The sequence below is a fragment of the Haliotis asinina genome, chromosome 4 (genome assembly GCF_037392515.1).
Source record: "Haliotis asinina isolate JCU_RB_2024 chromosome 4, JCU_Hal_asi_v2, whole genome shotgun sequence".
Lineage (NCBI taxonomy): Eukaryota > Metazoa > Mollusca > Gastropoda > Lepetellida > Haliotidae > Haliotis > Haliotis asinina.
The window spans coordinates 73,687,450-73,700,826 of NC_090283.1; the positions used below are offsets into that span (position 1 = coordinate 73,687,450).

General features: G+C 38.4%; 2 protein-coding genes across 2 annotated transcripts in view; one reads left to right on the forward strand and one right to left on the reverse strand.

The window, feature by feature from the left end:
* LOC137281873 (integrator complex subunit 6-like) overlaps positions 1-7,749 on the forward strand; it is a 29,368-nt gene extending 21,619 nt beyond the window's left edge. Inside the window, exon 19 of the mRNA XM_067813548.1 lies at positions 1,264-7,749. Coding sequence (XP_067669649.1) covers positions 1,264-1,469 — 206 coding nt within the window. The 3' untranslated portion in view covers positions 1,470-7,749. The remainder of the gene's footprint in view (positions 1-1,263) is intronic.
* An 810-nt stretch (positions 7,750-8,559) lies between these two features.
* LOC137281878 (uncharacterized) lies at positions 8,560-13,371 on the reverse strand. Its single transcript, XM_067813555.1, has 5 exons — positions 13,228-13,371; positions 12,965-13,015; positions 12,102-12,233; positions 10,471-10,690; positions 8,560-9,591 (listed from the first exon to the last, which is right to left on the reverse strand). Exons 1-5 carry the CDS (start codon positions 13,350-13,352, stop codon positions 8,665-8,667), a joined length of 1,455 nt encoding a protein of 484 aa, XP_067669656.1. The 5' UTR covers positions 13,353-13,371; the 3' UTR covers positions 8,560-8,664.
* Positions 13,372-13,377: the final 6 nt, after the last annotated feature.

The following is a 13,377-nucleotide window of genomic DNA, read 5'->3' on the forward strand; positions in this document are numbered from 1 at the left end:
TGTTTTGTAACTATTCTGCAAAACAGTTAACTTTCATTGTATTGTGCACTGTGTGTGAGGTCATCCACTGTCTCTGATGGCATTTATTGTTCATGACATCATTAGTTGTATTTGACATTAATGCATCCTTTAATGTCCTTACTGCTGTCTGATTACATATAGATAGGAGATTCAAGTACAGAGGTTTTATTACATAGTAGGGCGAAAATGTTGGAGTAAGCATTTATCATACGATGCCCAGGGTAAATATCAATTTGTAAGGGACAATGTCATGACGTCACACTTCTATGATGTTGTGTTCTACATACCATAATGGCGAGTAGCCATATATGTTTGAAAGTAGATTTTGATTTATTTTTCTCCATTTGATGCAACATTATATTTGTGCCTATATCATACAATGTTAATGATGCTTGTGCATAAATATTGTATATCACTTGCTCTCACTCCAGAAATACGAACATTTAGGCACTCATGTCATAACCATAGTATGACCTGGGTACTCGTGTAATATCCTCTATATATTTTGAAACAGTATCTGTGATTGGGCACATATGACCTTCATGGTCCTAGAATTGGCGGTGCAGAGTTTGGGTGTTGCAGGATCCTATAATTTTGAATTATTTGATTGCATATCATTGAACCCCAACAGTATGGGTGGTTACTCACAGTGGTCACTGGATCATATGGTCCAAACCCAATCCATTTTCCTGGCTGCTGTCATGTTGCTAAATGAAGCATTAAAAACAGAACACAACTTTCACATCATAATCCCTCATCCCACCAATATCAACTTTTTGGTTTTTATGAAAAGATCTGGTGCTTGGTAGACAGTATAGAAACTGGTTGTTCAGAGCATGTTTCCAAAATTGTTCATGTCTTTCTTTTTTGAACAAGTTTTTACACCACCCCTAGCAATGTTCCATCAATGTCATGGCGATGGTGCTAGAATTTGGTTTGACGTAAATGTCCGGGGTAGAATAGTCACTCTGCAACCCATGCTTGCCACAGAAGGCGACTGCTTGTAAGAGGCGAGTGGTTAGACTCGCTGACTTGTTTGACACATGTCATCACTTCCCAGTTGTGCAGATCGATGCTCATGCTGTTGATCACTGGATTGATCAGTCCAGACTCGATTATTTAGTGACTGGCACCATATACCTGGAATATTGCTGAGTGTGGCTTAAAACTACACTCACCGTGTACACAACACGTGAGTTGATGTTGATCTTAGTATTCATGAGGAGTTTTGTATTGTTTCAGATTACGATGGTATTTTTTCTCTACTGAACACAGTGCAGGGAGGTTTGGATACTCGGTGCTCGCTAGTCAGGGACATAATTCATGAAGCTGCAAGATTTAAGAAGAAAGTGCTAATCAAGTTGCTAGAACAGTTTGTGGACTCAATGGTGCAAGGGGAACCACGGAGAGACAGATCAAATTCTTTGACTGTACCTCATGCAAGGTGACAGATTCTGTGGTTGCTATAGCAACATTTACCTGTGATATTTTAGCAAAGACATGCAATTCTAGGAATTCTTTACTTTCATGGATGGATCTCATGTGATTTTTGTGATCGAATGTTATTTGTGTTGTTTGCCATTTTCATCATAATCAGTGCTGAATGCTACGCAAGAAAACTGTCTGTTCACAAGGATGACTGAATGCATTGTTAGAGGACTGAATGCTTCACAAGTGGACTGAATGCATCACAAGAAAACTGAATGCTTTGCAAGAAGACTAAACACTTCACAAGAGGACACATTGCTAGATTCAGGGATGCCTGGGATCGGATAAATATACTGGTTTCCAAGACAACAGCTAGTAAAATAGTGGATTTGTTTTCAACCAGTGAGGAGAACTTTTGAAATATCATGCTCCTAATTTTGATTTTCATAAATTTTCTGTGATTTGCAGATATTTTGCAAATTTTTCTCATTTGCAGTTTTCTTGCAAATGTTTTCTGGTTTGCAATTGTCTTGCAAAGTGTCTGTGATTCCTGTTGGTACCTACTTTAGTTCTCAAACCCTGCACTTCCTGTGTGATGTAAGACAAAACAAACACATTACATGTCCAGTCATACCTTTAGAAACAAGAATGAAATTTTATCAGTCTCAAAACTTGTAAACAGATTAATTAATGACATTTATTGCAGAGGATGTTAGCTTCATTTAAACCCAAACTATGAAAACCCAATCTTCACTATCCAAAACAATCAAACATAGCCAATATCTGAAATGTGTTTGAATCATGGTTCACCAACAATTTCTATTTTGGAGATGCTTTTGTTCAACACATAGTGTTTCAATTACATGCTCCTACATGAATTAAGGGGACGTTGATGACACAAATGTTTTAGGTTAATCCTTTGATCAGGGTTTGAGTCCCAATGTGTTTGGTCATAATTCATGGTTTTTAGGCACCATAACCTTGCTTCAAGATTTAACCAATCTTGCTGTTTCTTATGAATTCTTAGGGCTACACACGTTTCGAGAATACAGCGCCCTGGTTAATCACTTTTGACGTGCATCACTTCACAGCATACTTACATGCCATGATATGACTAGAATCCTATCACAATAAGGATAGAGAAATATAACAAAGCAATACAGACCGTCATCACAGAACTACATATGCATGTCTGATTTGATGAGCCAGAAAGAAGGAATTATTTGCTTTGTTACCAGATCAGCAACCAGGGAAATATTAAGTATTTAGCACTCCTAACTGAACCATAGGGTTAGCTAAAAAGATTGAATATCGATGATAACATCTAAACTGAACCATAGGGTTGCTTAAAAGATTGATTATAAATATCATCAATGAAAATTTTGGTAAATGATTATTGATTTGTAAGTTGTGACATTGATAATATTGAACAGAAGAAAGTTTGAATTTACTCTCATGATACATAAAAATTATAAATTATTACATTGTTTGCCCTTGATACATGGGCTGTCTCTAAATTATGTGAGGCTCTTTTGTAAGTCATTCATGCCCAAATATATCACCTCTCACCGTTAATGTGAAATACGTTGATTTCTTCAGAATGTTTTTCCATTTGAGATAGCTTGCCCTTCTTAAACATACAGATCTAGACAGTCAGATAAAAAGCCAAGTGCTTTCAGTTGGTAGGCTGTTCACTTGTCACCACTGGTTCATTCCTGACATTCAAATAGTTCTGTGTCCCAGATGTCCACACAGCAAAGGGGCTTCGTCATTAAGTTTACAATTGTCAGTTTCATTGTCAGGTGTAGTACGAATCATACGTATGATCATTTATCTCAATTAATAAGCTTTTTGAATAATATATCTTTCTATATGGATAACAAATCCTGATGAATAGGGATATCAAATCCCGATGACAGGGAGTAATAAATCCTAATGAAGAGGGTATAAAACCCAATCGAGGACTATCAAATTCTGATCAAATCAAATTTGACTGATGTGAGGGAACTCGTTCTCCCATGTCACACTGAAGATAGTTGAATCCCATCACTGTGGTCAGTGTGTCGTTTATCAGGACAATCCATTTGCACTGCCATTTATGTCATACTATCTATGTTGCCCAAGTTTATCCCTATGAAATATACAGCTAAGGATTATATTGACAGGTAGACATATGATTTGTAAAACTGTTCTTTTCTACTAGTGGCTCAGCAACACCGACAAATTTTACAAAAATTGACTTGTCCCGATATTGTCGCTTCTTGGACTCCCAAACTAGTGCTCATTGCTAATTAATTATGCCATAAAATTCCTGAGTAATTATTGTGAAATGAATGTAATCGTACAGAAATAAAATAATTCTAGACCCAGTTCAGAGGTTGTATTTTCAGATAGGATATGATGATCGATCCAACAAGGAAGTATCTTGTGATCACTTGATCTTGCATGTATATCCAGTATTCTCAACAAGTGCTCCTATTTGAAATATTTTACAGCTCATGTAGAAACTAGGGTTTGTGTAATGTCATTTCAGTTCGAACTGTGTATCAACTGAAAAATTGTCTGATAGTATATTGGATGCTAAAGTGTTTGAAACTTGTTGACAGCAATTAGTGTTGTCTGTAACGAGGTGATGAGAGTGGGCGACTGTTTATTGAAATTAAAATTTGTTGATATTGGTCATATGGACAAGGTGACAAGTTCAGATCAAAATTCCTGGTTCAAATCCCAGCAAAACAAACAGATGATTCATTCACCCAGAGCATACAGTTTTATTTCTAATGAGGATTTGGCTTGAATTATAATTCTTCAATGTGATGTCAGTGTTCATGAATAGCGTCTGACCCTCTGACAAATTCGCACATTTGCCTATGGTCAGATAGAAATCACCAACCTGCCCCAGAATATTTCACAATGACTTTGTCTGAAGTTGGTACTTGTGCATGTGACTCCTCATTGCAATGCCAATCAAAAGAAATGTAAAGTCTGACATGTAACTTACAGGACCCAATGTCTTGTTGCTCTGAAACACTATTCATGAGCACTGTGATGTGTCTGAAAATTGTGTATTGCCTCACATGAGGTTTTTCCTAGAATGTACCAACCCCTCCCACCTTTAGTGTGATAGGCTCGTGTGAGGTGCTTAAGAGGTATGTGACTGAAAGATGTGCTTCAAAATCTCTGTGTGACGTGTGACTGAAAGAGGTTTTTCAGTATCACTGTGTGCTTCAAGTGCTGTGCTATGCGGAGTGAGTCAGAGGTACATTAGGAGGTGTATGAGATAGAAGATGTTCTGCAGTAACTGTATGACTGTAGGTGCTTAAAGAGCTGAATGAAAGGGTGTTTTGAGGCTGTGCTTCAAGAGGGATATGACATAGTAAGACTGAAGGAGGTGCTTAAAGAGCTGTATGTGAATATAGGAAATGTTTGAGAGCTGTGCCGTTTCAAGAGGTGTATGAAACAAAGACTGAAGAAGGTGCTTAGAGGTGTGTGAAACTGAAAGTGGCATGAAGTAGAAAGACTGAAGACGTTGTGAATGAGCTGTATGTGAATTAGCGGGTGCTTTGAGGTTTTTGTAATGCTTCAAGAGGTGTGTGAGATAGAAAGACTGAAGGTGCTTAAAGAGCTATATGAAAAAAAGAGGTGCTTTGAAAGGTGTGTTAAACTGAAAGAGGTGCTTCAAGAAGAGAGTGGATGACTTGACGGCAAGTCTCATGACATTCCTTTTATGTGGTGTCATACAGCGTTAAAAAAAACTGCCGGCCTATTGTCCAGTGGTCAGTAGGTTTCTGTTAGGGCCAGTCAACTTTCAACCACCTGTGAAGTTACAGGTCAATGTGATAAAGCTGGGGAATTGATTTTGAGGGGGCATTAACATAAGATCAGTGATTTTTGTTAAAGTCACAATGACATTTTCTGTCAGTTTTCTTTGGTCATGTGTTTAAGTCCCATATTTTATTGTATGGTTTGTCTGCATCATCCCCAACTTGTGAAATTCACCATTGAGGCCCAGTTGTACATCTGTCAACTGTTTGAACTTTCACTTGCATGCATACTGAATACATGTGGTTGTAAACCTCACTCACTCACTCACTCACTCACTCACTCACTCGCCGTAATCTGAACTAACAAGAGTTGTAACCCTGGGCTATACTGTGTTGTTGCAATAGTATGCATTACAGAAATTTGTCGTAAGAGGCCAATAACGGGATTGGATGACTTAGTCAGCACGTCATCAGTTCCCAGTTGCACACATTGATGCTCATTTTGTTGATCACTGGATTGTCTGGTACAGATTATTACAGACCACTGCCATATAGCTGGAATATTGCTGAGTGCGGCGTAAAACTAAACTCACTCACTCATTACAGAAATACTGTTCTCGGTGGCATTACACCCAACTCACTCACTCAAAGGGAACAAGTCTTCCCAGTCTCATTTTCAAATTTACAATCACGTTTGTAGTTGGGGTTTTGTGACTGTGCCTGTTTGTTAATGTTTCTGCATCAATAGTGCTAACCATTTTCTGTTGTGGTTGTGTTCGTTGCCAACATTTGGACAATTAGCTGGAAAAACATAAAATTCAGGCACTGATGATGATCTGATATGCTGGGTTAAGAATTGTTTAGTACCTTGATAACAGTCATTTTTGTGATGGGTTTCCCTGGCAACTGAGCTTATTGCTCCAATAGATGCATTCAACGTTGACATGAAGACAGATATCATAAGACAAATATACATCTACAGAACATTAATGCCCTTCTTACTATACTAAGGATGTTAAAGGAACATAGTTATTTATGGGGATGGTTATAAATGAGCGAAGCCTTTCACAATTTCATTAATTTATCCCCAAATTCATAATCCTGAACCTGTCCTTTTTATTACTAATGAATGAAAAATAGGACTACATATATTTATATATCCCATCATGTGCTTGTATAGTCCATGTTTGATAACCCAAGTTGATACAGTATGTGAAGCCTATTACAGGTGTCTCCAACCGCGATATTGCTTATACCAGCTTAAAACTCTACCTACACACATTCATAAGGAAACTGCCTTAATATTTTGTTACAGTTCTGACAATAGTGATTTAGTCTCTCTGCTTATCAATGCTTTATCACATTAAGTGATATTTATTTCCGTTAAAATCAAGTGTTTTTATGTAACAGGTTCATGTCAAACTAAAGAAACCAGCAACTGTGGCCTCATAGCAGTAATTATTGAATCGCTCTGCTAATATGCTGTTATTGAGCACAACCCACTAGAGGTAGAGTTTTCCATGTGTTCCGCAGTTTGCTAATGGGTATCAGTCTCACATTAGACATACATGTTACCTGAATGAGCTCAGTGTATTTGATATACTTCTAAATGATGTCAAAGTTCAAGAAAATATGGTTTTGTAGAAACATATTCATTATGTGAGGATTCATTCACTTCTTAAAATTGAGCAGCATATGTTTACGATATATATACTCTCCATTGGGATGTTATCTCTCCAAGACACACAAAACTGACGGGTCAAGTGTAGATTAATGTAGGACATAGTTCAAGGCTCATATGCCATAAACAGACAAAATGTAAAGATTGACAAAACTAGCAATGATGTTGCTGGAATATTGCTAAAAGTGACAAATAAGTAAACATGCTATGTTTACTGGGCTTTGTTTTACAAGAAACTGGGGCACGAAGATGAAAGGATGTGATCAAGTATTGCAGTCTTTAGCGTCTCTCCCAAACTGTTCCTTGTCTTAACATTTTGGGTTTAGCTGAGAATATATTCTAGGGCTCAATTCACAAGGCAACCTTTACTTAGATTAATCTTAACTCCCATTCTTTAACACTGAACTAAGGTTACCTTAGTGACTTACATCACCTTTGTGTTTTCTGAAAGGAGGCTCTGGATAACAGAGGTTGTTTGAAGTCATAAGAATCAAATCTTGACTGTTGATACCTTTTGAGAATTGAAGTGTTTACGCATCTTTCACATAACGAAATATCATGTCGGGTATGATGGCAGCTGTTCCTCTGTTTTATGTGAATGTCATCACTGCAGAACCCATCGTAATTGTTAAAGTCTGGAGCTTTGTGAGTGTATGTTGGCAGCTAAGCAGCCATAATGTCATTGGAACAAGTTGGTTATTTCACAGGAGTTAAAGTTTGGGCATATGCTTTGATGATCCCAAGTGAATGTTTGTGTTGACTCACAGTGTCCATTTTGATCAAGAGCTGTGTTGAATTAAAACATGTTGACAATGAAATTGTCAGTTTTACAAGTGAATAAATCTAAAAGTAAAATATGCTTTTGTTTTCTTTTCAAAATGATTGACCTCTGGGGAGCTCTAACTCACGAAAGCCAGATAGAAGTGGTGCAAACCAGGAACATCTGGCCTGGCACATATCAGGAGATTAAACAAACCACATGCATGAATGTCTCGAGTGCAAAGTTAAACATGTGGAATGCAACTCACCTTGTCCACCATAGGGACTACCATCCTATCTTTCCACATCAAAAACACAACATTCATCATAATTCTCAGGGTTGGTGGCAGTCAAGTGGTTAAAGCGTTCACTCATCACATTTACCATAATTCATCCTCATTATCCTGTACATTACAAGACCAACACATGCACCATATTCAGGGTATTGATTTGACTGATGCTGTTCATCAAGCTTGCACTTTTCCTTTATGCACAAGCAAACTAAAGCGCAAATGGCCTGGCACAGCATAGAGAATATGGCCAGTCTTCTTACATGCGAGCAAAGTGGGGTTCTGTACAAACACACGACATTGTCAAAATGGCGTTATAAGAAGACTTGTCATATTCTATGCCGCGCACCCCCATTTGCACAACAGTTTGCCTGTCCATTATGTTTCCCAATCAAGAAACTATGTGGCCAAATACGTTTATACCAGTGCCACCTATTTGGCATTACTTTCTTTGTAAAGTACAATAATTTGTACTTCATTTTTAGTGTAGTCTCATCTGAGACTCAAGCCACACACTCTCTGTCGGGCACGTAATCACCAGCACATAAAGTCAGTGTTGTGACATGGCATCTGGATACGAAACAGTATGTAATGTGGTCAGTTACACATAACCACATTCATTCTCATATTTGATTTTATTCATTGATAAATAAATCATTGCATAAATAGCAAACAGCAGCAACAGCTTGTTAAGCTTTATTCTTTGAACAAAATCCATGAACTATTTCTTCCTTTTAATTTTCTTCTTCAAATTTGGAATCATTGTCCGAACTTCTGCAGGTCGATAGGACTGGTGGATATTTGAGGAATGTTTTGGTTTCTTAGCAACTGGCTGTTCCAGTCCCAGAATACCAACCACATCCTCTTCAGCAGATTCTGACTCGGATGTTGATCGCTGTGGTGAGAGGACACGTTTATGGCCCTTAGAGCCAGACAGTGGTATGAAGCTATCACCAAATGATTTGCCACCCTTATACACATACAGATGTGAGTAGTCCTTCTTTGGAACAAATGGTGGAGGTCCATCGACGGGAAAGACAAGACATGCACCTTTCCCTGCCTTTTCATCAGCAGTGTGTACAGTTGTGGATTTTCCATCCTTTTCGAATGAGGTTGAAAGCTGAGACTGTGATGGGCCTCCATCTTTATCTAGATCTTTTTCTGAGTCTGGCGTCAAAGACAAAAATACAGCCTGGACATTTTCTGCAGTGTTTTTAGTTTGGGGAGCAAGTTGCTTATTGCTGGACTCTAATGTCAAAGATAAGAAACCAGTTTTATTATCAGCAGAGTGTTTAGTTTGAGCCTCTTTCTTGGAATCATCCAACAGCTTTCTGCCAGAATCCATCTCATGCGAAATAAACCCACTGGACGTCCCAGGAGTAGAGAAACATCTGTCTTTAGGAAGGGATCCAAGGCCCGTTTTGTGCTGTGGACTTTCTCCACTGTTTCCCTCTGGAGTTGCATCATCTGTGATGGCAGAGGCATCACCAGCTCCACAATCTGTAGAAGACTCTAGCAACAGAATGGGATCATCACTTGAGCTCACTTCCTGGGATTTGTTTAACCAGGGTGTATTGAGGGGTGGAGCTTGACTCTTGCTGTATGCGACGAACTCAGTGAAGTCAGATTTGCTGCCAGCTGTAACCTTCTGCAAAACAGTGATGAAAAACAGGGTGAGTGAATTTGAGTGTGTGTGTGTGTGTTTAGTTTTACGCTGCACTCAGCAATATTTCAGCAATATGTCTGTTAATAATCGTGTCTGGACCAGACGATCCAGTGATCAACAACATGAGCATTGATCTGCGCAATTGGGAACCGATGACGTGTCAAGAAAGTCAGCAAGTCTGACCATCAAATCCTGTTAGTCGCCTCTTACGACAATCATAGTCGCCTTTTATGGCAAGTATGGGTTGCTGAAGGTCTATTCTACCCTGCACCTTCACGGTTCATGAGTGAATGTGTTTATAAACAAGCTATAAAGATGAGATAGAGGTGTAGGTGATTCAATGGACCCCACCTCCCCTCCCCATATCAGTGCTAATGTTGACTGCTTATATTCCTCTATTTCTAGGTTGTTTACAGATACTATTTTCTTAAAACCTTTAGTCCCTTGTCAAAATTTAAATTTAATATTCATAAAATCAAATCAAAAGCTCTCACAATATCATGTTGTGTTGTTTACTTGAATGGAGACTGAGCTTCATGTCTCTGTGTCCCAACATGTCATCGTTCCATGAGCTCATGACGTTGCTGTGTCTGGACACAAAACCAAAGGGAGCTCACTCCATCCTAGCCACCATTCCAAATACCACTCAGAGAAAAACTAATCAATATAATATATTTTGGAGTGAAAAATGTGAGTCTGAATGGCTTGGATATTTTCTTCTGCTAGTGAATTAGTGTGAGGTTTATTCCTTTATTTCTTCCTGATGGCCAGTGTATCCTTTTGTCATTCATCATTTCCTGAAATATTCCTGAAACAATTAAAGCAGTCCTCTGTCATTGAGCCTGACAGTTACAGCCTTACCTTAAACCCCATAGCAACTAAACTGGTCATCCCAAGCAGCGGGGAAATCTTGGGATTGAATTCTGGGATACAGAGGGCTGAACATCCTCGGCTGGCAGCCAATGGAATCAGGTGTTTCGTGATGACTGATGGTTGCGTAGATCGGCAAACTATAACAAGGTCAAGGTCATCCTTCTCCAACCCTCGTGTAACTTCCCTGACACCACACACAATCTGAGATCTGCACAGACAGGATGGTTAATGTTATTGTGGACTGACTCCAACAGTATTACTGAAATAAACTTGCTGAAATCATTAGATCAAAATTACAGGGGTCATCTATTGTTAAGAGCCAAATAGCAATATTAAAGCAATATCACAGCGGACACCAGAAATGGGTTTCTCATATTGTGTCCATGCGGAGAATCAGATCTGGGTGATTGACACGAGAAACAAATGCTTAAATCACTAGACTACCCACATGCCCCTTATTGAGTGAGTCAGTTGGATTTTACTCTGCATTTAGCAATACACCAGCAATATCACGGCTGGGGACACCAGAAACAGGCTTCACTCATTGTATCCGTGAGGAGAATGCTGATGTGGCAAGCGAACACTTTAACCACTAGGCTACCCCACCACCCCTTATTGTTAAGAGTCAACAAGGCTGAGCACAAGATACAGGCGTAACTGATGACACACTGACAAATTACATGTATGGAAAGACATGGAATAAACTCCCTGAATATTTGCAAAACTGTTCAGATCTGCATGACTTCAAATAAAGTCTCAAAACTCATCTTTATAGACTGTCATTCCCTGATGACTAGTTTCATAACAAGTGACTATGATTTTAATTCTATGTGTGCTTTAAACATTTACTGTGAATGGAAATATCACAGTAGAAATAGACAATATTAATAATAAGTAAGCATGAAGAATACCAATCTAGACACATAAATAAACCCCAAATTGTTTTTACACCCATGAAAGTATCTGACAAACTTCCATTTCTTTGTGTTATCCAAATTTTTAAAAAACCCAAAACCAGGACTTCACAAATAGGAAACTGTTGGAAGCCATCGAAATCCACCGCTACAAACCTTTGATCAATAGAGACCAAGGATACTACATATCATCGGCCTATGAAGAACTAATCAAACCATAGACTATCTAAGCATTGTGTCTGTTTGTTGTTACTACTCATCCCACTCGTTGGCTTCATCAGTAGTGCTCATTGTTGTTTTAGTTCCCTACTGGCCTCCTCCAATCATGTACCACTTGTTCACTCTATCACATGCTGTTGTTAATGTTAATCCACTGTTTGTCACAACATACCATGCATATACGCTTCTCACTATTTGGTTGTATTCACATTTAGCTTGAAAATGATGTAAGAATCTACATCGAAACATCACTCAACGTAATAAACAAGAAGTTGTAATCCATAAAGCTGTATGTTTCATTTTTTCATTTTATAAGTGTTTTATTATTTTAAGTCGCCACTTCAAAAATTCACTCGCATATGCAACTGTTTCACTTGCAATGTAGAGCCCTGTGTAAACAACTAGGTCAGTAGGTTTGACCTTGTTGGGGACCAGTTCTAAACAGTATCCTCATGAGTGGATGAATAAATACATGTAGATCTGTACCTGAGTTTCCGTCTTTCGTTTTCAGCATTCTTCTTTTCCTCTGACAGCTGCTGTTCATTGTCTGTTTGCTTTTTTCCTTTGAAGTATGATGCAGGTCTCCTGGGAACTTTGATTGGGATTGACTTCAGCACGCTGAAACAGTGATAAAGTCATAAAACTGCTTAGTGAACTCCAAAACAGGAATTACTTAATCTTCAAACATCTGGCAAACTTATATGCAGTCCTTCAGTGCACTGGATGATCAAATCCTTCAGATTGTGTTGTTTGAACCTTGTTTAATGACATACTCAGCAATATTCCAGCCATATGTCTGTTTTCTGTATGTATTCAAGTCTGGACCAGACAATCCACTGGTCACCACTACGAATATCTATCCATGCCACTTAAAGAAGTTAATTTAGCTATGCAATTGGGATATAAAGAAAAGTGTCGACCTGGTGTGGCCACCTGATCTTGTTAGTTGCCTCTTACAACAAGCATGGGTTCCAAAATCTTCATGGGTTGAAACCTTCAGTATCTTTCATCTAACATTTTGTGTGCTACGAAACAAAACCTTCTCATGAAGACAAGCCCAGGTGCTCTAAAACTAATGTTTATCATTAGAAGAGACTTTTAGAACTCAGTATTGATGAACACTGTTTCATCTATGTCACGTTAGCACGTGTTTTCTGTGAAACAGATATTGCATAGGAAGTACATCACAATGCTTCATAGGCCATGAGGCATTATCAGTTACCATGACATAACACTTGAATAACATCACTTATTGCAAAGGCCATGACTTAACTTGAATACTATGGACTCCATGTTCAGTAATAGTGTATCAAATGTCCCTGATTGACTCAGTTGTTGCCGTTTTTTACCTCTGCAGCTCATCCAGAATTCTCCCTTCAAAATATTTATCTATCACTGGCCTGAAAAATAAAACAATATCATATAATATGCAGATGGTGATAAGTATCACATCAAAACTTTGCTGAATTGTTTCACTCTTTCATTAAAAAACTTAATATTACGGAGAAACGTGTTGTAGTGAGCTATTTGAAGACTTGGCGATGATGATGTATTTTCGCTTTTTGCAAGCTCACTTTCAATAATAAAGAATAAACACATAAATATGACATGCCATTTATATGTAAGGGGGTTAAACAAGACATTCTTCTGCTTCTTTATTTCTTTCTTTTGTTTCTGTTTCACCGTCTCTCCTAAAGTCGACTTTGCTTCACCCTTGGAAAGCACGGGCGCGGCCATTTTTAAGGGGAGGTCACTCTAATGT